This window comes from Arvicola amphibius, chromosome X, assembly GCF_903992535.2.
Source record: "Arvicola amphibius chromosome X, mArvAmp1.2, whole genome shotgun sequence".
NCBI classification, from domain to species: Eukaryota; Metazoa; Chordata; class Mammalia; order Rodentia; family Cricetidae; genus Arvicola; species Arvicola amphibius.
In genome coordinates this window covers 134,423,932-134,451,288 of record NC_052065.1, presented here as the reverse complement: position 1 = coordinate 134,451,288, position 27,357 = coordinate 134,423,932, and the positions used below count along the sequence as shown (strand labels likewise).

The following is a 27,357-nucleotide window of genomic DNA, read 5'->3' as shown; positions in this document are numbered from 1 at the left end:
GAACTATAACATTCATTAGTCTGTTTTCGTATGAACATATGCATCCCCTTAGCCTGTATGAGGTTCTGGTGTTGAGTCATACCTTAGTAATAAAAAGAATACAAAAAACCAAATGCCCAACTGAGACCATAACTTCACTTCCCCTGAGCACGTTGGGTCTTCCCCAGAGCATACCTAAATATTTTTAGTAGACCCTTGACTGTCCTGAGACTTAAGTTTCATTCCCTCAAATTATCAGAATATTTTCAAAATAAAAACCTGATAGTGACTGCACAGGTTTTTGTTATTTTATTTTTGCACACCTGATTTTAAAAACAAAATTTGAATTTTATTTAAAATGAGGTATTTCACTCCCATAATTACAAGGAAAAGACTGAAAAAGATGAAAATTGATGACTTTCTTAATGTAAGAGAGGTATTACATGGAAAACTGCCTCTCTAAAATAGAAAATGGTGAGCAAGCACAAACACAGTTAATGCCAACTGGTTTGGGACAGAATCCACTCAGTCTATGCATCTGTAAGACATGCATGCCAAGATATAAGTAATGCTTAAATACATATTATTCTGTTAATGTAGTCAATTGAGAATTTTTGGACTATGTATGCCTCTACTCACATAGAATTTTGGTAAGGGAAGAATTATTGGGACAGCTTAGAGAAGTGAAAACTGGTTAATCCTAGGAGACCTGTTAAAACGGTGAAGCTTTGTTATGATGCTTTAATGATGCAGACATAGTATACACTTTTCAAAAGCCACAAAAGTTACAACACAAAGATTGAACTTCTTCCTCTCTGTTTAAGGGAATGATATAGGGATCTTTCATATGATACCTCTTGCATTAAATTTTGAAAAAAATATTCCAAGATGGAATGCAGAATATAGGGGAAATATTCTAATTATGGAAGAATGCAAGAGGCACAACAGCTTCTCTAAAAGATATTAAAAAGAATTTACTGATTTGGGGACAAAGGAAAAGGTCTTACTGTTCAAAGTAGGCTTATATTCTTTTGCAATCATGTCCAAGATTGGTTTTGGTGTGGACTCTTAGTGGTCTCTGTCAATCATTGTCCACCAAGTCACATACTGAGTGGGAAATGTCACATCCAAAACCATACTTCCAGGCCACATGTTTGGCCACGGAATGCTTAAAAAAATGACAAGAAGCGAGTATGACCTTGGTGTATTTTGGCAGCTGAGATTATTCAATGCTACAGATGAGTGACCCTTAAACCGACCTTGTCCTTTACAGTCTTGTGTGTGAATGGTTCCCCTTCACACAGGGTTTCTTTAGAGGGAAAGAGGTTTTGCACAGCTTTGATGTTGCTAAAAGAGGGACTCTTGGGAGTGCTTCCCTTCCTCAGAGGCCAGTAGCAGAGCAGCGGGGCGTACACTGACTAGACCACCACTGACAAGGCATTGATGCGCTTAGCTTATTCCAGCATTAGTTTTGTTTTTGCTCTCTGTTTCAAAAGGTGCCAGAAGGTCTTTTTTTGCACTGAAATCAAAAAATATTTTGAAAACACTTTTCACAAAAATCGTCGTCATTATTCACTCATGTGTTTGTACATTTTTGTAGGTTAATTTATGAGTGGTTTTTAAGTAAAAATACATATTCAAAAACCATCTATATATACACACATATACATGTATGTAGGTATGTACAGATGTGATAGCCACTAGTAGTAAAGTTCCTATTTCCTCCCACAGGAGAACAAGTTGACAGATATGGAAACTAGCGTAAGTACACAGGGGTTGGCCAGTTAAATAAATAGATGGGTGAATGCTGTGAAGCAAACCCCTTAATCTTGGAATGGATTATGACAAGAAAGAAAATGGAGGATCCTGGAATTATTTTTTGAGGCAATGAATTAGAGCTTATATAATCAATATATACTGATGTCCAGTTTACCATAGATATAGGCAACTAGCATATAAATATTTTAAATATGTATATGTGCATAATTTAAAGTATAAAATATTTTACATAAAACACATATAATTGTTTTATTCTGTAAACTGAGAGATCCTCCAAGTAACAACCCTAGCACTGAGATCTAGGTTTCTGAATTAATTACCCAATAAAAGGAAGTAGGGTGCCTTGGATAAAAGGTTGATTCTACATAATGAGCCTGCAGTATCTTGTAGTGTGAGAACTTAGGAAACATCCTAAGTGTTTAATCCAGCAGAGCCCACATTATGGGAAACTGGACATGACTCAAGTTTATTAGTGCTTATTTTACTTACTAGCCAGGAAAAAGAAGAAATGAAATGAGGAATTAGAGAATTATAAAATTAGGGAACATAGCAAATAATGGTTATGATTGCAGCATATTTTGACATTGAATCAGATATACTATCTACAAAACAGCTTGTGCACCTAAGATTCAGGTACATTGCATAAGATGAGTCAGAAATATTGCAAGAGCCAGAGGATCAGGGAGTTTGCTTTGAGACAGTGTCTCCCAGGGATGTTAGAAGTTACACCCACAAAGTCTCACCAACATGGCTGCCCAAACATGAGCAGAACAAGGACGACAACACTAGCCATGTTAACATACATGGGGAAAATCCCAGGAGGCCTGAATACTACACAAAGAACTACAGGACACTAAAGAACACAGAAGGTGGGAGAAATAATCTTCTCTAGGGAAGAACACACCAATTGGTTATCCATTACCATATGGTCAGCTCCCAAAACATACATTATATAGATTGAGAAGGTTCCATTATGTATTTAGGAATATATACATATACACATATGACTGTAACAATAAAATGAAAAAGTCATTAATCTGAAATTAAGCCAGAAGATGTATAAAGGAGGCTTTGGAGGGAGGAAAGGTAAAGGGAAATTATTTAATTATATTATACTCTTAAAAATATAATAAAATGCATATCTAAGGGATAAACAAGAAGAACACACGTGCATTTGATGATTACTTATTTCATTTATTTATTGTATACACACAAACATGCATATGAAGAACAAAGAAGCCTTGAGTGAATATGCAATAATCAGGAGAAGTTCTGAGTGAATCTGTACTATTGACAAGAACCAAAGCTTCAGAGCCATAGAAACTGACAAACCTTTCTTTAGCCAGGTTCAGGAAATCATCAAAGCCTTCCCCTGACCTGTGTGCAAATGTTGACAGAGTTTACAGAGAGTATTTACTAATTGCAGCTTCCTAATCCTGCGTGTTTACAGTTTGAGGCTGCTCCCCTAAAGGGTCTTCCCACGGAGACCAGTTAATACCTCCTTCTTGTGCAGCAATAATAAATGCTCTGAGGTTCTGGGATATTGCACACTTGGTGGCACCTCCATCAGAGCAAGCATGGCTCGCCTTATCCCAGCTTTTCTGTACCTGTGTCTGTCCTGTCTTCATTTTCTTGTCGCCCCAGGTATCCAGAAGCAAGGCATACTGGACACAGCAGTCAGAGGACAACTTTGTGGAATCAATTTTCTCTTTCTGATATGTGCTTTCAAGAGGTCGAACATCCTCAGGCTTGGCAACAGTCCAGTTTACATGCTGAGATACTACACTCACCCACCAATGACTACTTATTTTTTAAGAAGTATAATTACACTGGATTTATGTTTTATAGAAGTCTTATTATTTACGCAAAGTATAGGAAAACTTAGAAATAAAATATTTTTAAAAAAATTTTCCCACCTCTTTTCTTTTTTAATTTTATTTTAAAAACACTATCTTTTTCTCATTTTACATGCCAAATACAGTTCCCACTCCCTCCCTTCCCTCTGATCCCTCCACCTTACCCCCATCCCACTCCTATTCACTCCTCAGAGAAGGTAAGGCTACCCATGGGGAGTCAACAAAGTCTAGCACATTGCTTTGAGGCAGGACCAAGGCCCTCCCTACTATATCTAGGTCGAGCAAGGTATCCTTCCAGAAAGAATGGGTTCTAAAAAAACAGAACAAGAAATAAGAATAAATCCTGGTCTCACTGCCAGTGGCCCCACAGTCTGCCCCGGTCATACAACTGTCATCCACATTCAGAGGGCCTAGTTTGGTCCTAAGGTAGTTTCCTTGCTGTCAAGCCATTGTTCAAAGGCTCCCATTAGCTCAGATAAGCTGTTTCAGTGGGTGTCCCCATCATGGTATTGACCTTTTTGCTAGTATTCTCACTCCTCCCACTCTTCAACTGGACTTTGGGAGGTCAGTCCAGTGCTCCAGTGCAGGTCTCTGCCTCTGTCTCCATCAGTTGCTGGATTTAGGCTCTGTAATGACATTTAAGATAATCATCAATCTGACTACAGGGCAAAGCCAATTCAGGCACCCACTTCACTATTGTTTAGTAACAAAGAGAACCCTAAGAGAAACATACATAGATCCCTCTGGGAAGGGAAAATAGACAGGATATCCTGAGAAAATTGCAAGTGTAGGGGTTGGGGAGGAGGGAAGATGGAAGGAGAGGAGAAGGGAAGAAAGAAGGTGGGGAGGAGAACTTAAGGGAACCTGGTAGTTGAGATGGGGGAAAGGACAGAGATGAGAGCAAGGAAAGAGATATCTTGATTGAGGGAGCCATTATGGGGCTAGCAAGAAACCTGGCACTAGAGAAATTCCCAGGAATCTATAAGGATGACCCCAGCTTAGAAATAAAATCTCATAGCTTGAATTTACTTCAAATTATTCCAGAAGCAAGAAATGAAAGTAGGTGAGAATTTTTCTAATAATAAAGTCTTCTAAGTATTTGTTATAAATATTTTTCTCCTATATATTAAATTGTGAGCTTGCAATCTATAATCACATGCATTATATAATATATATGTAAATTATATTTTAAATACATTATATCTTTTATTAAACTTGCAATTATAAGTAAAATTGATCATTTAAAGATTTGATGCAAGAATATACATTGAAACTCTAGGTAGTTTTTGAGTACAGTTCTACAAAATGGTCTAGGAGAAACATATTATCATCATACAAAACTATGCAAAAGCATACAGAATTATGTATACAGAGTTGTTCAATTCATTTTGCTAGGCCAGTACATCTTGATTCCAATACCAGATGAGAAACCACATGTAAATAACTTTGAGCCAGGAGCTCTCACATAAAAGCAAATATTCAAATATTCTAAATAACTTGATAACATATTCAGCATTGCTATAAATGAAATGAACAAACAAGCCAGTTTCAAAGGATAAAATAGGATTTAATGTTAGAAAATGCTTTTAATTTAAATTCCTTGCATACAAATTGGATGATTAAAACAAAAAAACTTGATCATGTTGATGGCACCCAAAAAGCTTTTTAAATCAATTCAATAATTTCCCGAGTAAAAGAGAAAGCAAACTGACAGGAGAATACAAGTTGATTCCCATCTTAATTTTCTTCTTTTACTTATTCAGCATTCAGTAATGTGTTTTTTCATTTCCATGAGTTTGTGAAATTTCTAAAGCTCTTTCTTTGATGATTTCAAGTTTTATTCCATTGTGGTCAAGTAGAATACATACTGATGGCAAATGATCATCTGGACAGAAAGATCATGGTATCGTTTGTTGTTAGGATGGTACAAATGAAAGCAACCATGAGCAATACCCATCTATTAGAATAATACAAACTGAAAAAACAGACCATGCCAAATGTTGGTAAGGACAGTTGGATCTCTTATACACATTGAATGATATTTAAAATTCTTAAAAATGAAATATAAGAATGATGAAAGTGTTGATCATTTCAAGAAGATTTCTGGTGGAATTTTTTTGGATGTCATATATTTCCATCCTCATTTGAGTACTTTTCCTGTTTGTCCCTCTTTAACTTTGTTCTCTTATCTAATTATTATAGTCAGGCCTTAAAAGAGACTATACTGAAAGAAATTGGACTAGTGGACAGCCCTATTTCATTCCTGACTTGAATGGAATTACTTGGAGTTTTTCTCCATGACTATTTTTATATGTGAGAAATCTGGGCATTGAGGTATAAACAATGCCTTGTATAAGGTCTTTGCCGAGAACTATGCGTTGTCTTCTTCACTGAGAGACATTTTTTACAGCTCTACAGCTGTTATTGTGTCCTGTCTGGACCAGCTACATACATCCTGAACAGCTATGGGTACCTCCCTTCACCTCTCTCCTCTACTCTCTCTCCTCTCTCTCTCTCTCTCCTCCCTCTCTCTCTAATATACGTCCATCTCTCTCTTGCTCTCTCTCTCTCTAGATCTCTCTCTCTCTCTCTCTCTCTCTCACACACACACACACACACACACACGTGCACACATTAAAAACAATGTCTATATAAAGAAACAACTGAATGGCAAGGATTGGAATCTACATCATAGATTTCAGAACCTAGGCTACTGCTACTCACAGCCTTAGAGCCCCTCTCTGTAGATGACCTGAGGTTCTCTTTTAGCAGTGTGGAAGCAACAGTGTAATAATGGTAATGGACCAAATGAGATTTAGAATTTGAATGGGTCTTTGTATCTATATTTGTTTCTTGTGCCTTTTCTTAGTCTCTTTTCCTTCTGTTTGTTTTGTACTATTCCAATATGTTAGTTTTTAATGTTAATTATATTAAGCTTCAGATGCCTGATTGTTTTCTAATGAGAGGCAGAAAAAGGATAGATCTGGATGGGGAGGGAGGCACAAAGGAACTGAGAGAAATAGAGGGAGTGGAAAATCAGAATATCTTGTATGAACAAAATATATTTTTAATTTTATACAAATATTTAGAATGGAAGTATTCTGCTTTTACTTTGGGTCCCCTGTTTGTGCAGCCTTGTCACAGTTCCCTTTGTCTATGAGTCTGTCATCTCTGATTTACCAGGGTAGCCACATGGGAAACTGGATCAGCCAAGAACTGTTACGTAGGTATTACGTTTATACTACTTGTTCTAAGTGGACTGCATAAATCAATGGCAAGCCTTGTTCTTTGAGACCTCCTAGGCATTCAGACTAATTTCATAGGAATGTGGGTGGCAAGTGTAAAGGAACCTAAGAAGATTTTAGGAAGCAGGAAGCTGAAGAGACCATACCCAGAGATAGACATTTGGAACTGCAGGTGCATAGGGAGTCCTTAAAGAGCATTGGAGTAGACTAACAGACTTTGGAATAGAGCCTGGGAGAGTTCAGCAAGAGAAAAAAAAATGAGAAGGCTCAGGACCCGTTAGCAGAGGGTAGATTGAGGAAGCTCATGCACAGATAGAGAGGATCCCCAGAACACAGTCTGCTTCTGTTGTCAGCCCTGCAGAGGGGACAGGCAAGTAGGAATGAGGCCCTCCCACTGTCAGCAGAACAAATGCTGGGAGGTAGACAAAAGGTCATGAGCACGGGGTCCTAGATTTAACTGGGACCAAAGTGGTGGGACAAGGACAGAACACAGAGTACACCCCAGAACATCCTGTTCCACCACTGCCACCAGGGGACAGGACGGCTCGGGCATGTTTTACAGATGTGACAGCCACTGAATTGAGCCTCACAGGGTGAAGAGAAGAGGAGCATTTATCTAAGGTCCAGATAATCAAGATACATTGTGTCTGTTTATTGCTCTAGTTGGCAGTGTGAATCTGGGAGAATGGCACCTAAAACTAAGGCATATTAAAGTTCTCATACAATAGCCAACTTTGTTCAGATCATCAGGCAATTTATATTATGAGGGTTAAGAAGGAATCACATGAGCAAGTTGTTCAATCACAAGGACATTCCACTCATGGCAAAAAGATTTGTTTTTCCATAAAGGCATATGAATAAAATACCTGAGGTAAACTCACTCCTCGCTGCTACACCCGGAGAAGCACAAAACACATTCCAAGAACAATCTCATGTTCTGAAGAAACTGAGATCAAAAGACTCTTGTTTTCTTGCAAACGCTTAGAATTTTTACCACACAACTCCCTTCTTGGACAGTGTTTCGTCAGTATCTGTTTGAGGGCTCTGCCACCAAACTTAGACTGACTTGTGAGAAGGGAGTTCGTCCTGAAGCTTCTGCATTCTCATCAAAGACTTGAGGTACTCGAAGTCTTTTTCTGCTATTCTGGACAGGAGACAGTTATGCTGTTTTGGGGTTGAGCTGAGAGTGTGGAGGGGCTGTTAAAGGCAACATCCCAGGCACAGAGGGTCTCCAAATGGCGTAAATTCACTCCCCAGGTTAGCTTGACATAAGGTGGCCCTCCTAACTGTTGTAAGGAGGACTCTAGCCCCTCCATTTCTGGGGTGCTATTTTTGGACATTCCAGTGAGAAAGAAGAAAGTGCTGCTTGTGGAGTGAAAGTAAAGCTATAGTTAGTGGGTCCCCCAAGGGTAAAGTAAAGTCTCCAGGAACCCTCAGACTGAGAGTATGGGCTGTGGGAGCTGGGTATAAGAACATAATATAATATAGCTCTCCCAGTGTGGTAGGCTATACCAAATAGGGGCTCAGTTGTGTAAATGAGTCCCCTTTCTTCTCTCTAGGGGAAAACGTCGTCGTAGGAGTGATTTTGGAGATTCCCAGGGAGGAGTGAACCATGTGATGGGAGTCCACGTCGAAGCTGAGTGTGTCTCAGAAACTGCTCTACATACACAGACCTGAGATACATCGTGTCCCTTTGAGGGCCCTGCATCAAACTTAGATGACCATGTGGGAATGAGCTCCTCCCCAAGTTTCCGAATCCGGAGACCAGGGGATTTCAAAGCCATTTTGTAAGGTTCTTTGAGTTTAAAGGGCACATCAGTGCTGATTAGGGGGAAAAGCCCCTCCCCAGCCGGCCTGACACATCCGGGGACTTTGGGGACTCAGCGCCATTTTGTGCGGTTCCCAGAAGGAAGATGGCAGCACATCGCTTTCAGGGTTGAGGCGAGCACTTCAGGAGGCAAGAAATGGGTCCTTTGAGGAGAAGCAGAACCCTACTGAGGCAGCCCTTGCCTGTGGACAGCCTAGACACAAGCAGGGCCCACATGAGCAAACAGGGAACATCTAGTCCGTTGACTGCCTCCGGGGAATAAGGGGGTTCAAAGCCAGTATGTGTGGTTCCTTGAGTTTAAGGGACGATTTAGTGCTTTGATTAGTGGGAAAGAGCCCCTCCTAAAGCGTCCACATTCCAGGTAACCAAGTATGGGCGAGGGTATGGGAGCCATTTTGTGAGGCTCCTTGAGTTTAAAAATTGGGGAACTAGGCATTGATTGTGAGGTTTGTGTAAGGGAGGCAGACTTGCTGCACTTTCGGAGTTGAACTGAATGCTTAGGGTGGGTGGAAAGGGACCTTTTCAGGAAGAGGGATCACAGATTATGAAACTTCATAGCATGGCACCAAGTGAGGCTCACTTGGAGGTTGCCTGGGATTAAAGTCTGACTGAACCCAATGGAGAGTAGCCTGAGGAAGTGCACTTAGTACAGGGAACCTCAAATTGTAGCTGCACCCCTGTGATGAGCACTGTTTTAAACAGTGGCTCAGGGGTGTTATTAAACCTTTTGCCATCGGTCACTGTGGGCCATATGGAGGAATGATGTTTAGAGGTCTTTAGCATAGAGGACAGTTTTCCTTTCAGGGTGTATTTGGAAGCCATCAGTGGAATGCAAAAGCTTCAGTTCTTCCAGAGGGATATCGAAATGATAATTCCATTAGGGTCCACTAGAAGGAATGCCCCTGGCTCTCACAGTACTTGGCACCTAGGAGCCATTTCGGAATTTGAGATAAAGGAGGAACACTGGCCTCTTTCAGTCATTGTAGGGACTGGATGGGAACTTGCAGAAGCCCCACCCCAGATCGAATGGTGGGGACTATTAACTGCACCGTGTCCTTTATATAGTCCTAAAAAAACTGGCTGAATTGCAGAAATGGGTTCTGCCTCCTTAAGCATCCACATGCAGGGAACTGGGGTGATTAGGTCCATTTTGTGAGTTCAGAGTAACCTGGTGAAGTGCATCTTTGCTTTGAGGATGGTTCAGTAGTCACTTGAAAGAATAAGCCCTACCATACTTCCATGTCCACTTCTGTGACTGGGGGACTTGGATCCTTTTTATAAGGTTTCTAGAAGAAAGCCATGTAAGGACTTTTGTGTTTTTTCAGAGATTTGCATGGATTATTCACTTTCTGGTTTGGTTAGTATGGCGCCAGGTAGGCCTTCTACTTTCACATCTGTGGACTTGGGAATTTAAAGATATTTGTAAGGGTCCTGGAGGGGAGATAACCATTGCACTTGCTGAAGGTGGATTGTGGAGACACTTTCTAGAAAGAGGATCCTCAATTAATGCAGTCCACTTGTAAGACTGAGCCCCTTGCACCTCAGATCATAGACAGACCTCCACACTCCCTCCAGATCTGAGCAAAGGAACCTGATGGAGGGCTTCTTTGCTTCAACTTGTAGGGTATAACAGAGGATCAGGCCTTGTTCTGAGGTGATATCCTCCGATAGTTGAAGGAGCTAGGAGACCCCTGATACTATACATATAAAAGCTGCCTCTGTTGTCAGTTAATACCAGAAGACCATGGATAATGTTCAGGCATAAGGTGGGGATCAGAGATGGCCTGCCTGATCCTGAATGATGGATCCGAGGGTCAGCAGGGGCCTTGTGAGAAGTAAATAGGAGTTTTTCAGAATCCCAAGGCAAGAGTGCACTCTGTTCCTTCTGCCAGTCTTGAGAAATACCCCCAGGGGTATTCAAATGGGCTACATACTAATTTCTGTGTCTTTCAGGAAGGTGAGGCTGAGAGAGGGGTATCACTAGAGAAGCAGAGAGAGTCACACCTGATTATCAGGGGAGGTGTCTAGCATCTGCCAGCAATCAAGGTGAGCAGCCATGGTAAGAAGTGAACATGTGAAAGTACCCATTGTCCCCAGTACAAGCTCTGTCCTTGTTCTGATTGCCTGGCAGCCCTGGAAGGGTGGTTGTTGTGGCTGGATCTCCTTTCTGCCTCAGGGCTGGGGACAGGAGATCTCAGGGATGTAACAACCCTGGTAGTAAGGTCTTCAGAGGGTGAGCAAAGGGAAGGGTTCCAGACAGGAACAGGAACCCCTCATGATGATGGCATGTGTCCGCAGCCCAGAAATAAGGAACTATGCTGTCTGGCTGTGCCTGGGACTAGCCCTGTGGGGAACTAAATGGCAAAGTTACGTGAACTACATCCGGCAGAAAGGTTGGGCCAGTCTTAGGGAAGAGGAGTTCTAGTGTAAAGGTAACCTGTCAGAGAGGACAAGCCAGATGAATGCTCTACACTAAAGGAACACAGCAGAGATTAGGCTGGGTCGTATAGGCTTCCCTGGGGATCCCACTCAGCAGAGAAGCAGTGTGGCATCTGCTCACACCTTCTTGGATTGTTTTCAGGATCTCTTGGAGTTGAGGTACTTGAGTGTGTGACCTTGGTTATTTGCAGGGGTTCCATGATTTCTTATATGACTAGATGGGAACCTTGAAGATGGTTGGAACTAACCCCAGTGCAGGACACATCCCTGGGACCACAGAAACCTATCTCCTGTGGCCCCATATTCCTGGGTAGGATTGTCAGTTTGATCCCTTTGTCTTGTTTCTAGGACATTGGTCTCAGGAACCTGAAGACCCTGGTCAAAGGAATTGTGACTGAGGTCATCCAAGGGAGGCTCTCAGAGGTGCCAGGACTCAAGGTAAGAACTGAATGAGTGAAATCATTTATACAGATGGAACCCGGTACCTACCTACTATCCTGTTAGCTGGAGGGACCCTAGGAATTATGGATGTATTTCCTCCTCTTCTTTCATTTATCTCATTGAAATGGGCCTTTGGTTTAAGGCAGGTAGCCTCAGGCTATCAGAGGAAGTAAAGCCATCAAGGTAAGGATTGGGCAGGTCCCTCATCCCGAACTCATGGACTAAATTTTTAAACTGGGATACCTTTCGTCGTCACCCTTGAATAGTTGTTACCAGATGAAGGCATGTTCACTGTCCTTTGTTCTGCTTCAGAGAGGATTGCTCCAGTAGCTTGCTTCGGGCCAGCAGGTGGGTGGGGTCCAGGAATTTGCCCCAGACCAGCAGATGAGAAGGGTCCAGGAGTTTGCCTCAGACCAGCAGATGGGAGGGATCCAGGATTTTGCCCCAGACCAGCAGATGGGTGCAGTTCAGGAATTTGCCCCAGGCCAGCAGATGAGAAGGGTCCAGGTGTTTGCTTCGGGCCAGCACATGGGTGGTGTCCAGTCCCTGACAGGAGGTAAGGGAGAACCCAGAGTGTTCACAGGGAGAACTTTAGAGTGGGACAGCTCTTCACAGTGTAATTCAGGCTACTGTCAGGAATGGAGATTCCAGTACTGTCCCTGCAGTCTGTGGCTATGGGGTGCCACGTCCTCTCTCACAGAAACTAAGAGATGAAGGTCTTGGTCGGAAATGGTTTCCTCAGGTCAGACACTGAAGAACACCCAGGTGGGGGGGGGGTGTCTGGGACAAAGCTGAGGCACTCACTGTGAAAGTGCCACATATTTCCCAAACATAGCAGACCCACTCTGCTAAGCCCCATACAAGCTTCTGGCAACCCAGAAGCCTCTTCTCTGGCCCAGTTGCATTCTGAAGAAATTTGTTGCTACTTCCTTCAGTCTCTTAAGAGACAGACCTGATGGGAAGGCAGGAATCCTTGTGACTTTAGAGCATCACACAAGAGAAATCCCATTATTGGCCTTTGTGAGCATTTCCAGTGGGGTGACTCTCAATAATGAATACTTACACTCTCCTCTACTTCCCCTAGGTCTTTGGGTCTACATCATCCTGCTCCTGTCTGGTGTTCAAGACTAAAGACATCATGCCTAGACCTTGCAAGCGTAGGCGATGTATGGTTGAGGGAGAGCCTGAGGCCCAAAGTGAGACACAGGATCTAATGAGTGCTCCTGTTTCAATAGGGGAAGTAAATTCCTCATCCTCTTCTACTTGCTCCTCCTCTTTCCCCTCTTCATTCTCTTCTTCCTCTTCTTACAGTGGTTCAACAGCAAGCGCCTCAGAGGAGGCATTTGTTGACTCCAGGACATCAGGTCCTTCACATAGTCCTCCAGGAGCTGACTCCTCTTGCACTGCCATGATCTCCTCTCCATGTAGCCAGTTCAGTGCAGACTCAGAACCCGAGGAGAGTCCGGGCTCCTCAGAGGTCCTGCCATGTGCTGCCTCACTGTCTAAAGGTGAGAGAGATGCAAAAGTAGATGAGCTGGTGAAATATCTGCTATTTAAGTATCTAATGAAAGAGCCAGTCACCAAGGCAGAAATGCTGAATAATATCATTAGAAATTATCAGGACCACTTCCCTGTGATATTTAGAGAAGCCTTAGAGTGCATGCAACTAATCTTTGGCATTGACATGAAAGAAGTAGAGCCTGATGGCCACACTTACATTCTTGTCATAGCCCTCGAGCTCACCTATGATGGGATGATGACTGATGTCCAGGGCATACCCAAGACAGGCCTCCTGATAATGGTACTGAGCATAATATTTATGAAAGGCAACTGTATCAGTGAGGACATGATATGGGCTGTGTTAAGTAACATAGGCTTGTATGCCGGCAATGATCACTTCATATATGGTGAACCCAGGAAGCTCATCACTGATGATTTTGTACAAGAAGGGTACCTGGAGTACAGGCAAGTGTTTGGCAGCCATCCTCCTTCCTATGAATTCCTCTGGGGCCCAAGAGCCTATGCTGAAACAACCAAGATGAAAATCTTAATGTTTTTGGCCAGCATCAATGGGAGTGATCCCAGATCATATCCCGTGTCATATGCCGAAGCTTTAAGAGAGGAGGAAGAGAGGGCCTAGGCTAAAAAAGCCTGGCACATGATAGTATTGCTTTCACCATCACACATTCTAGTGCTATGGCAGTTTCCAAATCAGATAAAGTCAGGTAGAGTTAGTGATCTAAGCAGTGGGCCCTCACTCTAGAGCAGATGGGTGTACAGTGTAAACTATCCCACTCTTACTGTTCTGTTTGGTTGATTTAGGGATCTTGCCTCTTAGTATTCTAAAATGTTGCTACATTTTCTAGAAAGCTCATCAGGGTGAAAATTTAAGCTTCCAGGTTGTATTAGTCATGCATTTACTGCTGTTTAGCCATGTTGAAAAATGTTGCTATTTTGTAAAACAAGTTGGGATACCTTCCATCTGATCTGTAATTTGTCACAAGACACTACGGTGTTGGAATTGGTATTTCTTAGACTATGGAAAAGAACTTGGAGAATAGAATAAAATTGTTAATTTTAATCACCTTATGATTGTTAATCTCTTCTCCTGGTTAACTAATTAAATTCTAACCCAAAATGTAATCAGCAGGCTCCAGTTCTCCCAAACTTTCAGTAAGCATATGGCCTTTGCAAGGCCTATTGTTAGCAGGGTGTCATATGAGAGCCAGACCCATGCTTGCATGTAGATGGAATGGGGGCAGGAGCTGCAGCCCTGTGAAGAAGACCGTGAACAGTCCTTCCAGACCACAAACACTAGTATAGGAGGAGGGCTGCAGAGGGGTCTCCTGAGCTGAGCAGTACAGTTTGATGCTATAAACTAACACAGCTCAGGAGTCTGGGGAGCTGATTTGATGAAACTGCAGAAGAGCTAAGGATGGGCTCTTGGGAGGTGTGACTCTTTTCAGGCTGGGAGAAGGAAACATTGATCTCAATATTCTTTTGTGGAGGTGGACACTGCAGTGGGGAATCAGACTGGGAGCATCTCATAGAACACTCGACTAGCACATGCAATCATCTTAAAACACAGACCCAAAATACACAGAGAGGGGTTCTGCCCTGGGGCAGGGATGGGAGTGACAGCTGATTACACCATGTGTGCTACATGGTTTACCCCTCCCTCGGCAAGGGATACCTGACACATAAGGAGGAAGCATGGAAAAGCAAGGTCTAGAACTCTTGACCTTTTGGCCCACTACTGAAATAACATTTTAATTAAATTATTGCCAGTGTAATTTGGCCAACTGTAAGGGGCATTAGGGTTTGTGAAGTTGGTAAATGATTGAACATGTTGGGGCGTGGTCAATCAGCAGTTAGAATTAACCAGACTGGCTTTAATATAAAATATTCAGCTTTAATAAAGGGAAGAAAGGGGAACTTACAAAAGCCAAGGTTTTAGCAATTCAGGAGAGCAGGAAACCAAAGAGCAAAAAACAAGCGCACAACGATGGTTTATAGGCTATTTGGGGCCCCGGGCGGGTGGGGAGGACACACCCCACAGACAAGGTGATTGGCTGAGCTTCCCCATCATGAACACAGTAATTTGGGTAGAAAGAAGATAGAAGGGAGGAGGAAGCTGGTACTTGATTCATACTCAAAGGTTTCTTTGTGGTAGAAATTAATCCACACCAAGATTTTCACATGAGAGGTGATTCATTTAATTTTATTCATGAAATTTCACTGTGGCTGGTTAATTATTCCCTGTCTTGCTGAGCTACATTTTCTCTATGTTCCAAAGAATTATAAGATGAGAAGGGCAACCCAGAATACCCAGAATATATTTTATGAAAAAACATATTTTCAATAAAAATAAATTAAAAAAAAACTAGCAACACAAATACTAAAGTAACTAATAGTCACTCACTTTTCACACAAGGCACCGCACCAGGGGCCTCTTCAATGCAGGACCCATATTCCAGCAGTCCTGATGGCAAGCTTTGTCAAACCTACTTCCAAGGTGACAGCCCTGAAGCTCCTGGCATTAGGAATCCCCCCTGCCCTGGTCTAGTAAGTGAAGATACTGGGAGGAGCCCAGGCTGTTCTCTTGCTTCTGGCTCATTGGTAACTGTAGTGATGAGCTGCAAGCAGGCCTGCTTTTCATCCCGCCCGGATCCCACATGGCTAGCTTTACACCCAAAATAACAACACACAAACTGTATTCATTTAAACACTGCCTGGCCCATTAGTTTCAGCCTCCTACTCACATCTTGATTAACCCATATATAATAATCTGTGTAGCACCACAAAGTGGTGCTTTACCGGGAAGATTCTAGCGTACGTCCATCTTGGGCCAGAGCTTCGTCACATCTGTCTCAGAGAGGAGAGGCATGGCATCTGCCCCAGAGAGGTGAGGCATGGCGATTGTCTCTGAGAGGAGAGGTGGGGCAATTGTCTGAGCCATCTACCTCACTTCCTTCTTCCTGTTCTGTCTACTCCACCCACCTAAGGGCTGGCCAAGGCAGTTTCTTTATTAATGAATGAAATCAACAGATAGATAGAAGACACACCTAAATCAGGTAACCCTTGGACTTTTTTTTGAAGGAGAACATAAAAGTTTTTCAATTTACCTCATTCTCTACATAGTGTCTATATGTGTACCTTAGGATTCTCTACATAGTATCTATATGTGTGCCTTAGGTTTCATTCTCTACACAGTATCTATATGTGTGCCTTAGGTTTCATTCTCTACACAGTATCTATATGTGTGCCTTAGGTTTCATTCTCTACATAGTATCTATATGTGTACCTTAGGTTTGACACATTGACTCACTTTAACAAAGTACAATGGTTTTAATCTTGGAGTCATTGGTTGTTATTTTTAAAAATTCACTGAGCATGAACTATACAAGACACTTGGAGAGGCACCATAAATACAACAATTACCCACATAAATATCATCAGCACTGAGCTTCAATGTTCTCTGGATACAATTGCTTTAAAAGCAGTGAACAATGTGGGTAGAAAGGAATGGCATTAGGAAGGAGGGTGAACTAAGGTAAGGTCTTTACAGATTACTAGGCCCGATGACTCTTAAGGACAGGGCTCCTTTGGCTCTACGTAATGGGTATTAGGTGATACAAAGGATTTGCTGAAAATGCTCATACAAGATGAAAAGACAATGCAAGTAAGAAGTACATATACTTTTGGGTTGTCTGTAGACATTATAAATCTGCAATACCCCTGTTTCCTTCTCTTTGTTCCTTGATACCTTGCCCAGCCTAGATATAGCCTTGAACTTTCCCCAAAGCAATGTGCCTTACCCTCTCTGGGGAGTCTTGAACCTTCCCCAAAGCAATGTGCCTTACCCTCTCTGGGGAGTGGATGAGGTATGGGGTGGGAGGTTAGGTCGCGGTAAGGGGAGGAGGGGCAGGAGTGGGAACTGGGATTGGTATGTAAAATGCAAAATGATTGTTTTATTTTTAAAAAATAAATTAATTAATTAAAAAAAGAGTTGTCTTTTATCTGTAGTTAGCATTTGTGTCCAGACCCTGAACTTTCTAACAGTATAAGACCTTTCTTTCTTTCTTTTTTTAATGTGCGGCCCAGGCTGGCCTTGAACTCATGATCCTCTTGCCTCCACCTCCTTCAGCAAATCCTACCAGTGTGTACCTCAGCAACCAGCATAAGACCTTTCTTGTCATCACTAGTGTGACCTCCAGCAGGAAGCTAATTTGCTGAACTGTCATCGTTGTGGTATCTGAAAGCCATGCCCTGTGCTTGAAAATCTTCAGAAAAATAATGTGCCTGAATTGGATAGTACAGGTATTTTCTTTGCCAATTCCACACACACACACACACACACACACACACACACACACACACACACACACATGTATATATTATACATGACATTAACATGTGTTATAATTAATCTAGAGATAGGAATAACTATAACTATGCCTTAAGATTCAATGCAACTACTACTCTATTTTATGTGAGGATCTTGAGTACTCATGGATTTTGGTATCTGTGGAAGCCCTGAAAACTAATTTCCCATGGATATGAGTTGTGATGGTTAAATTTTGATTGACAACTTAATTTGTTTAAAAGATACCTTTAAGATTAGTAAAATATACACCAACGTTTGTTTGTGATGGCATTTTCAGAGATGATTAGGTCACGAAGATTCTGACTTAACCAATTATTGAATACATTGATGGCTTTAAATTTTGAACAAACTTTTGATAGGTGATGCATAATTTTCTCATTTTTGAGGTTATAACACTTCTCCCTTCCCTTTATTATTACTTTTTTCTTTTACGGAAAATAGATTCCCTTCATATTATATATCCTAATTTGTGGTTTCCCATCCTTCTACCCCTCACATTTCTTCTCTCCTACTCAGTTCCAACCCCTTTTTGTTTCTCATTAGAAAACAAATAGACTTCTAAGGGATAACAATAAAATATAATCTAATATAGTATGATAAAACAAAAATGCACACATCAGAATAGGACAAAGCAAACAAAAGGAAAGGAGCCTAAGAAAGGGCACAAGAAACACAGAAGCTATCTGCAACTGATAGGCATTTGCAAATAAAAATTTTGTTTTTTCCATGGGAATCTCACTTGGGAAACAAATTACTTTCTTTTCTTTTCTTTTTTATAACCTAACTGCTGTTTTCTCTTCATCCTCTCCTCCCAGTTCCTCCCTCATACCTCCCCATTTGCACCTCCATCTACCCCTCCTCTGTTTTTTTTATTATCTCTGATTTTTTTTATTTTAAAAATTTCCATCTCCTTCCCTCTTCCTCCCCCTTCCCTCCCCTTCCCTCCGCCCATACCCTCCCTCCCTCCCTTTTCAGGCCAAGGAGCCATCAGGGTCCCTACTCTATGTTAAGACCAAGGTCCTCCCAACTCCCCCCCTGGTCCAGGAAGGTGATCAACCAAGCTGAGAAGGCTCCCACAGAGCCTGTCCATGCAGAATAGTCAAAGATCAGCGCCTTTGTCCTTGGCTTCTCGTTCAGCCTCCACCGGCGGCCACATTCAGAGAGTCTGGTTTGGTCTCATGTTCCATCAGTCCCAATCCAACTAGAGTTGGTGATCTCCCGTTAGTTCTGTCCCACCGTCTCCATGGGTGAACACACCCCTCAGGGTCCTGACTTTCTTTCTCATGTTCTCTCTCCTTCTGCTCCTCATCAGGACCTTGGGAGCTCAGTCCGGTGCTCCAATGTGGGGCTCTGTCATTTTCTTCATCTATCACCAGGTGGAGGTTCTATGGTGATATGCAAGAAATTCATTAGTATGGCTATAGGAACTGGCCTTTTCAGGCTCCCTCTCCTCAGCTGCCCAAGGAACTAACTGGGGGCTTCTCCCTGGAAACCTGGGAACCCCTCTAGGGTCAAGTCTCTTGACAACCCTCAGGTGGCTCCCTAAATTAAGATATATGCTTCCCTGCTCCCATATCCACCCTTCCTGTATCCCAAGCATCCCATTCCTCCGAGCTCCCCCCATTCTCCCCTTCACACTTTTCTCTCCCCATCTTCCCTTGGCCGCGTCTCGCCCAACCCTCAAGTTCCTAATTTTTGCCTGGCGATCGTGTCTACTTCCAATATCCAGGAGGATTACTATATCTTTTTTGGGGGGTTTACCTTCTTATTATCTTCGAAGTTGACCAATGGAATTGTATAGAAGACCCGGATCTTAAACCACAAACCTATGAACACCTGATTTTTGATAAAGGAGCCAAAAGTACACAATGGAAGAAAGAGGGCATCTTCAACAAATGGTGCTGGCATAACTTGATGTCAGCCTGTAGAAGAATGAAAGTAGATCCATATCTATCACCATGCACAAAACTCAAGTCCAAATGGATTAAAGACCTCAATATTAATCTGAACACACTGAGCTTGATAGAGGAGAAAGTGGGAAGTACTCTACAACAAATGAGCACAGGGAACCATTTCCTACGCATAACCCCAGCTGCACAGACATTAAGGGCAACATTGAATAAATGGGACCTCCTGAAGCTGAGCAGCTTCTGTAAAGCAAAGGACATTGTCACTAAGACACAAAGGCAGCCTACTGACTGGGAAAAGATCTTCACCAACCCTGCAACTGACAAAGGTCTGATCTCTAAAATATATAAGGAACTCAAGAGACTAGACTGTAAAATGCTAATTAACCCAATTAAAAAAATGGGGCGCTGAACTGAACAGAGAATTCTCAAATGGCCAAAAGACACTTAAGGTCATGCTCAACCTCCCTAGCTATCAGGGAAATGCAAATCAAAACAACTTTGAGATATCATCTTACACCTGTCAGATTGGCTAAAATCCCTCCTCTGTTTTTATTCAGAAAAGGGAATGTCTTCCATGGATATTGACAAAATATGGTATATATGGTAGTTTGAAAGAAAATGTTCCCCAAAGGGAGTGGCATTATTAGGAGGTATGGCCTTGTGGAGTAGATGTGGACTTGTTGGAGGAAGTGTGTCACTGTGGAGGCTGTCTTTGAGGTCTCATATATCCTCAATATACTACCCTGTGTCTCAGACTGTCTCCTATTACCTGTAAGATGTAGAACTCTCAGCTATTTCTCCAGCTGCTGCACACTACCAAGTTCCACCATAATGATAATGGACTAAACCTCTGAAACTGTAAATCATAACCTCAATTAAATGCCTTCCTTTATAAGAGCTGCCATGGCCTTGGTGTCTCTTCACAGCAATAGAAACCCCAACAAATACAGAATATCAAGTTGTATAAGACTAAGCACCTCCCTGATGGAGGAGTGTCTATATGTTACTTTCATTATTAATAAAGATACTGCCTTGGCCCTTTAAGAGAACAGAAAATTAGGTAGGCGGAGTAGACAGAAAAGAATTCTGGGAAAGAGTTGGGGAGACACTTCAGGCAGTCGCCATAATGAGTCTCCATGCTTCTCCTCTTCGAGATGGACGCAGGTTAAGATCTCTCCTGGTAAGCCACACCTCGTGGTGCTAAACAGATTACTAAATATGGGTTAAAGAAAGATGTGAGAATTAGCCAATAAGAGGCTGAAACTATGGGCCAGGCAATGTTTTAAAAGAATACAGTTTCCGTGTAATTATTTTGGGCAAAGCTAGCCGGGTGGCAGGACACGGCCTGCAGCTCCTTCAACAGATTGGCGCTCCAACGTGGTGACTAAATCCACTTAAAAACCTGAGAGGGCTTTAAATAAAGGAGAGAGAGAGTTTAACACAGCTTTTTGCTGTTTGCCTGGACATGCCGTAGAGAGATTTCCTGTTTCGGCAATAGCGGCAGAGACAAAGCTGAGTCATTTTAAAACGCGGCTTCCTGGTGCTGTGCCACCAGCGCGAACTCTGGCTTTAAAGCATTTCAATGGCTTTTATGGGACTGAGACTGGGCCGATGGCTCCCTGCTCCCTGCTCCCTGCTCCCTGCTCCCTGCCTGCACCTGAGCAGATGGCGGAATCAGGCTTAGGCGAGCAGGAGAACGTGGCGGATTTCTGCTGCCATACAGAGAGATGTTTTCAGACTGCGCAGTGCTCTGTGCATCAGATTTGGCTGTAACATGGATGAAAAGAGTTTCTATGCTGCACACTCAGTCTCAGAATTAAACTGCTGAGTGCAGCTCCAATGTGGACTGCTGTGTACCTGGAACTGTGTGCGACTCAGGGGCACCAAATGACTGAGGCAGGAGCGGCTCTGGCTCTGCTCCACCATGCTGAACTATGCTGACCTCAGGCAGGAACTATCTATTGTAATTACCATGATAACAGCGCAGTTAAGGTTTAGACTTGGCTGGAAACAGGCCCGTAATACCTCTACGTGGCGCAACTTAAGTTTTTAAGAAGGCTCAACCTTTTAAGAAGTGCTCCTGGATAGTAAAATAAATTACAGATTCACAATAGGAAAGATTCAGACATAGAAGGCCTTTAAATGGCTCACAATGTTGGATAAATATACGTAGGCTTGAGAGAGAGAAAAAAATAAATATATAGAAAATAAAGTTAATGCCTTTAAAAAAAGGGTAAAAAGTCTTTAAAGCTTTAAAGAGACAGAATAAAGTGATAGAGTAAAAATGAGCCATGTAAAAATGGAAAATTCACAGAGAGTCTGGATTATGTAATTTATTGTGTTTTCTTTGAAATTTTTGACTGTAAAGGAGCTAAATACACAGAGAGACATTTCATTATATGGGCTGCCAGTCTAGACCAGAATGGACATCTTAATGGTATGACTTCAGAATTTGGATCTAAGAACATGATGCTTTGGAAAAGAGGGTCTTCTTTTGTTTTCACAGAGGATGACACCCTGTGGATTGCTTCTATCCCAATATGGTATGATAGACCATGCCCTCCTGAAAAGTTGCTGTGAACACCTTCAGAAAATTACTTCACTCAACTGCTGACTGAGATGACCCTGGCACACAGGTTATACCATGAAAGACCTAAATTACAGTGCCCCCATTCAGCAGGAAGCAGTTTGGAGAGAAATAACTGCGCCCATTTTCCCAAATATTGTTTATAAATGTTCTTTTACATTTAAAGGGGGATATGATATAGATATGAATAATTTGCGTTGGTATGGATATTAAGGTCAATTTTGTTATATGTATATGTATTTCTGATCTTGATTAAGCTATTGTGATTGTGTAGTTCACTTTAAAAACTGTAATGTATAATTAGGAAATATAGGTTGTTACTGGATAATCATTGATAATAGTAAAGCTTATAGTTATGTTAGTTAGATTTTCTAGATATATATTTTAGTTAAATAGGCATTCTTCATATCTTTCAAAGGCTACAGAATATGACATTTAATGTTTTAATAACTTAGGGTTTTTCATGACAATGAGACATGTCTGCTCCTGGCAGTACCAATCTACTTCAAGAGGAAGATGGGCATCGAAGAGGCTCCTTATGGAGTTTGATAGCCATTTGGGCAAGAAACTGCTCTTGTCTGGACTGTTGCATAAACTGGACACAAAGAATCCGCAGAGAGAGGACTGCTGAACTTGCCTAAGGGTGAGACAGTCTTTTGGGGTTCCTGATTCATTAAAGAGTCTGCGAGACGTTCTGCAGGACACAGCAGAAAGTGACTGAACTGTCTTTGGAATTTCCTGCTTCATGGAAATGTCTGCTGGACACTATGAGACTGAAGGCTGAAGATGGATGCCCCAACGGTACAGAGAAACTTTGGGTGACTGTCCAGGCAGCGAATTGTCTCTGTCATTTCTAGAGTTTGAAAGTTGCATATTTCTTGTTTACTTAGGTAATATTATATCCTTCTGGAGTCTTTGATGGAGTTGAAGAATAAATAGATAGTTATAGCTTTCCTTAGTTATGATAAAACATAAAATAGATTTAAATATTGTAACTGTAATTCTTGCTTGATAACTCTTTTGTTACATGTAATTTTACTATGTTAAAGTTAAAGCCTTTCTTTTTTGTTTAAACAGAAAAAGGGGAAATGATGGAGGAGTGTCTATATGTTACTTTCATTATTAATAAAGATACTGCCTTGGCCCTTCAAGAGAACAGAAAATTAGGTAGGCGGAGTAGACAGAACAGAATTCTGGGAAAGAGTTGGGGAGACACTTCAGGCAGTCGCCATAATGAGTCTCCATGCTTCTCCTCTTCGAGATGGACGCAGGTTAAGATCTCTCCTGGTAAGCCACACCTCATGGTGCTACACGGATTAATAAATATGGTTAATTAGCCAATAAGAGGCTGAAACTATGGGCCAGGCAATGTTTTAAAAGAATACAGTTTCCGTGTAATTATTTTGGGCAAAGCTAGCCAGGTGGCAGGACACAGCCCGCCGCTCCTTCAACACCTCCCCATGTACTAAGGCTGGGCAAGGTGACCCAATAAGAGGAGTAGGGTCACAAAAGCCTGTAAAAGAGTAAGAGACAGGCCCTGCTCCCACTGTTAGGGGTCCTACAAGAGGACCAAGTTACACAGCTGTAACATATATGTAGAAGGCCTAGGTCAGTCCCATGCAGGCTTCCTGGTTGATGGTTCGGTCTCTATGGGCCCCTAAGAGCCTAGGTTAGTTGTTTGTGTGAACCTTCCCAGGGTGTCCTTGACCCTTCTGGCTCCTACAATCTTTCTTCTTTCTCTTCCACAGGATATCTTGAGCTTGACCTAATGCTTGACTGTGGGTCTTTGCATCTGTTTCTGTCAGTTGCTGGATGAAACCCCTCTGATGACTATTAGGCTAGATATTATTGGGCTAGACACCAATCTATGAGTATAGAAGAATAGATTTGGCATCATTACATTGATGTAATTTTGTTTCAGTTGTGTTTGGTTCTATTTTAGGTCTCTGAGCAGTCCAGTTTCTACATCCTGGTACTCTAGGCAGTGTTGGGGATAGGCTTGCTCTCAAGGCATAGGTCTCAGATGGACCAGTCATTGGTTGGCCACCCCTACTATCTCTATGTCACCTTTGTCCCAGCACATTCCATAGGCTGGACAGACTATAGATCGAAGGTTATGTGACTGAGTTGGTTTCCCTATCTCTCTACTGGTAGTTAGGCCTGATCACAGGAGAAGGCTACTTCAGGCTATATAACCTCTTTTGCAAGGATGCTTAGCTGGCATGATCCTTGTAGATTTCTGGGAGTTTCCCTTGCACAAGGTTTCTCTCTGACCCTGAAGTGACTCCCTTTCTAGTAGACTCTTAGTTCTTCCCTCCCCCACATCCCACCATCGCCTGATCCCTCATGTTCCCATCCCTACCCATTCCTACTCCATCCACAAAGTCTTTTCTATTTCCCCTTCCTAGGGATATTCATGATATTCATGTGTCTTGGATCCATGTGACCCTTAAACCCTTATTGTTATCTAATCTCTCTGGTTCTATGGTTTGTAGCATGGTTATCCATTCTTCAGTTGAGGGATATCTTGGTTGTTTCCAGGTTCTGGCTATTATGAATAAAATTGCTATGAATATACTTGAGCAAGTGTCCTTATGGCATGATTGAGCATCTTTTAGGTATATTCCCAAGAGTGGTATAGCTGGGTCTTGAGGTAGATGGTTTCCCAATTTTCCCAATTTTCTGAGGAAAATCCATATTGATTTTCAAAGTAGCTGTATAAGTTGGTACTTGCACCAGCATTGGAGGAGTATTCCCTTTGCTCCACATTCTCTCCAGCATGAGCTGTCACCTGTGCTTTTAATCCATTATGACATGTATGAGGTAAAATCACAGAGTTGTTTTGATTTACATTTCCCTGATGGCTAAGAATGTTGAACAATTTTTTCTTCAACCAGAGAGCCTGCATGGGACTGACATAGGTCCTCTGCAAATATGTAACAGTTGTGTAGCTTGGACCTCCTGTGAGATTCCTAACAGTGGGAACAGGGGCTATCCTTGATTCTTTTGCTGGCTTTCAGGACCCTAATCCTCATTCCAGGTGGCCTTGCCCAGCCTTACTACATTGTGATAGGAAGGAGCAGCGGGCTGCTTCCTGCCACCTGGCTAGCTTTACCCGAAATAACAGCACACAAATTATATTCATTTAAACACTGCCTGGCCCATTAGTTTCAGCCTCTTATTAGCTAATTCTCACATCTTGCTTTAACCCATATTTAGTAATGTGTGTAGCACCACAAGGTGGTGGCTTACCGGGAAAGATTCAGCATGTATGACCTGGCGGCTGGCTCCATGGCATCTGTCTCAGAGAGGAGAGGCACGGCATCTGTCTAACTTCCCTTCTTCCCAACATTCTGTTCTGTCTACTCCACCTATCTAAATCCTTCCCTATCAAAAAGCCAAGGCAGTTTCTTTATTAACCAATGAGGGTCCTCCATCACTATATGGGGAGGTGCTTAGTCTTACTGCAACTTGATAGTTCATGTTTTGTTGATACTCATAGGATATGTTCCTTTTTCTAAACAGAATCACAGGAGTAGATGGGGGAGGTGGAACAGAGGGAGTAGGGGGAGGGACTTGGAGGAAAGGAGGGAGGGGAAACTGTGGCTGGTATGTAAAATAAAGAAATGAATCTATTTTTAAAAATTGATTCTCAACATTTAAGATTTTTTTCTATTGAGAATTCTCTATTTAAATCTGTATCCCATTTTTAAATTGGATTATTTGTTTTTTGATGTCTACTTTCTTGAGTCCTTTATATATTTTAGAAATCAGCCCTCTGTCAGGTGTGGCGATGGTGAGGGTCTTTTTTTGTGTGTGAGCTTCCATTTAAAGCAAACTACTCATAAGGGTAAGCTGTATTCCCAGCAGTACCAGCAGTAGATGACCAACACAAAATGAACAAATGAACTCAACTGCACCTTTGGCAGTTCCTTGTCTCAGAATGTCACATTTGGTCTCTTCCTTCCTTCCTTCCTTCCTTCCTTCCTTCCTTCCTTCCTTCCTTCCTTCCTTCCTTCCTTTCTCTTTCTCTTTTGTCTTTTTTCTCTTTTGAGTTTTATCTTTTCATCATTTCTTTACTTTTACTTTTCTTCCCTCCTTCCCTCCCCCACTGTGTGTGTGTGTGTGTATGTGTGTGTGTGTTAACCCTACAGGTCATCTGCACATATATTATAACTTCTGGTTTAGTGTTTTAATGGGATTCTTGAGTGTGCAAATGATGTGTCTCTATGGTCTGGCCTTTTTTTTCTAACCACCATGAAATGAGCAGGCTCTTCTGTCACATGTTCTTCTGTCATGATGTCCTGTTTCATCGCTGGTCCAGAGCCCCAGAGCTAGCCAGTCAGGAACAGAAACTATAGATGGAAGTTTCTTTCTGCCTGGTCCTGCAGCCGTTCAGTTCCAACAAACACACAGAGGCTTATATTAATTATAAACTGTTTGGCCTATTAGCTCAAGCTTATTATTAACTAGCTCTTACAACTTAAATTGACCGATAATTCTTTTTTTTTTTTTTTCGAGACAGGGTTTCCCTGTAGCTTCTAGAGCCTGTCCTGGAGCTAGCTCTTGTAGACCAGGCTGGCCTCGAACTCAGAGATCCGCCTGCCTCTGCCTCCCGAGTGCTGGGATTAAAGGCGTGCGCCACCACCGCCCAATTTGACTGATAATTCTTATCTATGTGTAGCCACATGGCTTGTTACCTTACTAAGTGAGGCATTCACATCTTGCTTCCTCTGCATCTGACTGGTGACTGCAGACTGAGCCTTTCTTCTTCCCAGAATTCTCCTAGTCTGGTTGCCCCACATATACTTAACAGTCAGCATTTTATTAAACCAATATTAGTGACAATTCTTTACAGGATACAAGAGCATTATCCCACAACATGAAACCTCTAAAACTGTGAGCCAAAATCAAACATTCTTTCTTTTAAATTGTTGATACTGAGTAGTCTCAATTATAAAATTTTAATAGTCAAGTTATCACTGTGTATTGTTTCTGTTTCCCCAGCATGTCACACAATTCCTTAGACTGCTGTTAATAATGTAATTTCAAATAAAATCTTTAAACATGTGTAGCATAATTCTTTAAAAGTGTCATAATTGAGTCCTGTAAGAATCATTTCATACAGAAAAGAAAATAATGTTTCGGGATTTAAAACTCATGCCGCATTCACACTTCAGATGATGAATGGCACTTAAATATCTAGAATACATGGGCACACCTTTTCACTTTTCCTAACCATTTGTAACCAAATATAATCAAGCACATGAAAACTGTGTCTTCTGTCTTGGCTTTTCATCCCTCGTTTTCATCCACATTTCTCTTGTGTGTAATATATATCACCATGATTTAGTTTTTGCACAGTTGAGGGTCTCGCATATGTCAAGCATTCTACAATGAGGTCTA

At 41.9% G+C, this 27,357-nt stretch overlaps 1 protein-coding gene across 1 annotated transcript; it reads left to right on the top strand.

Annotated features, from left to right (window-relative positions):
* Positions 1 to 12,705: 12,705 nt before the first annotated feature.
* Positions 12,706 to 13,707, top strand: LOC119805329 (melanoma-associated antigen 10-like). The gene has a single exon (XM_038317283.1). The coding sequence runs from the start codon at positions 12,706 to 12,708 to the stop codon at positions 13,705 to 13,707; it is 1,002 nt and encodes a 333-aa protein (XP_038173211.1).
* Positions 13,708 to 27,357: the final 13,650 nt, after the last annotated feature.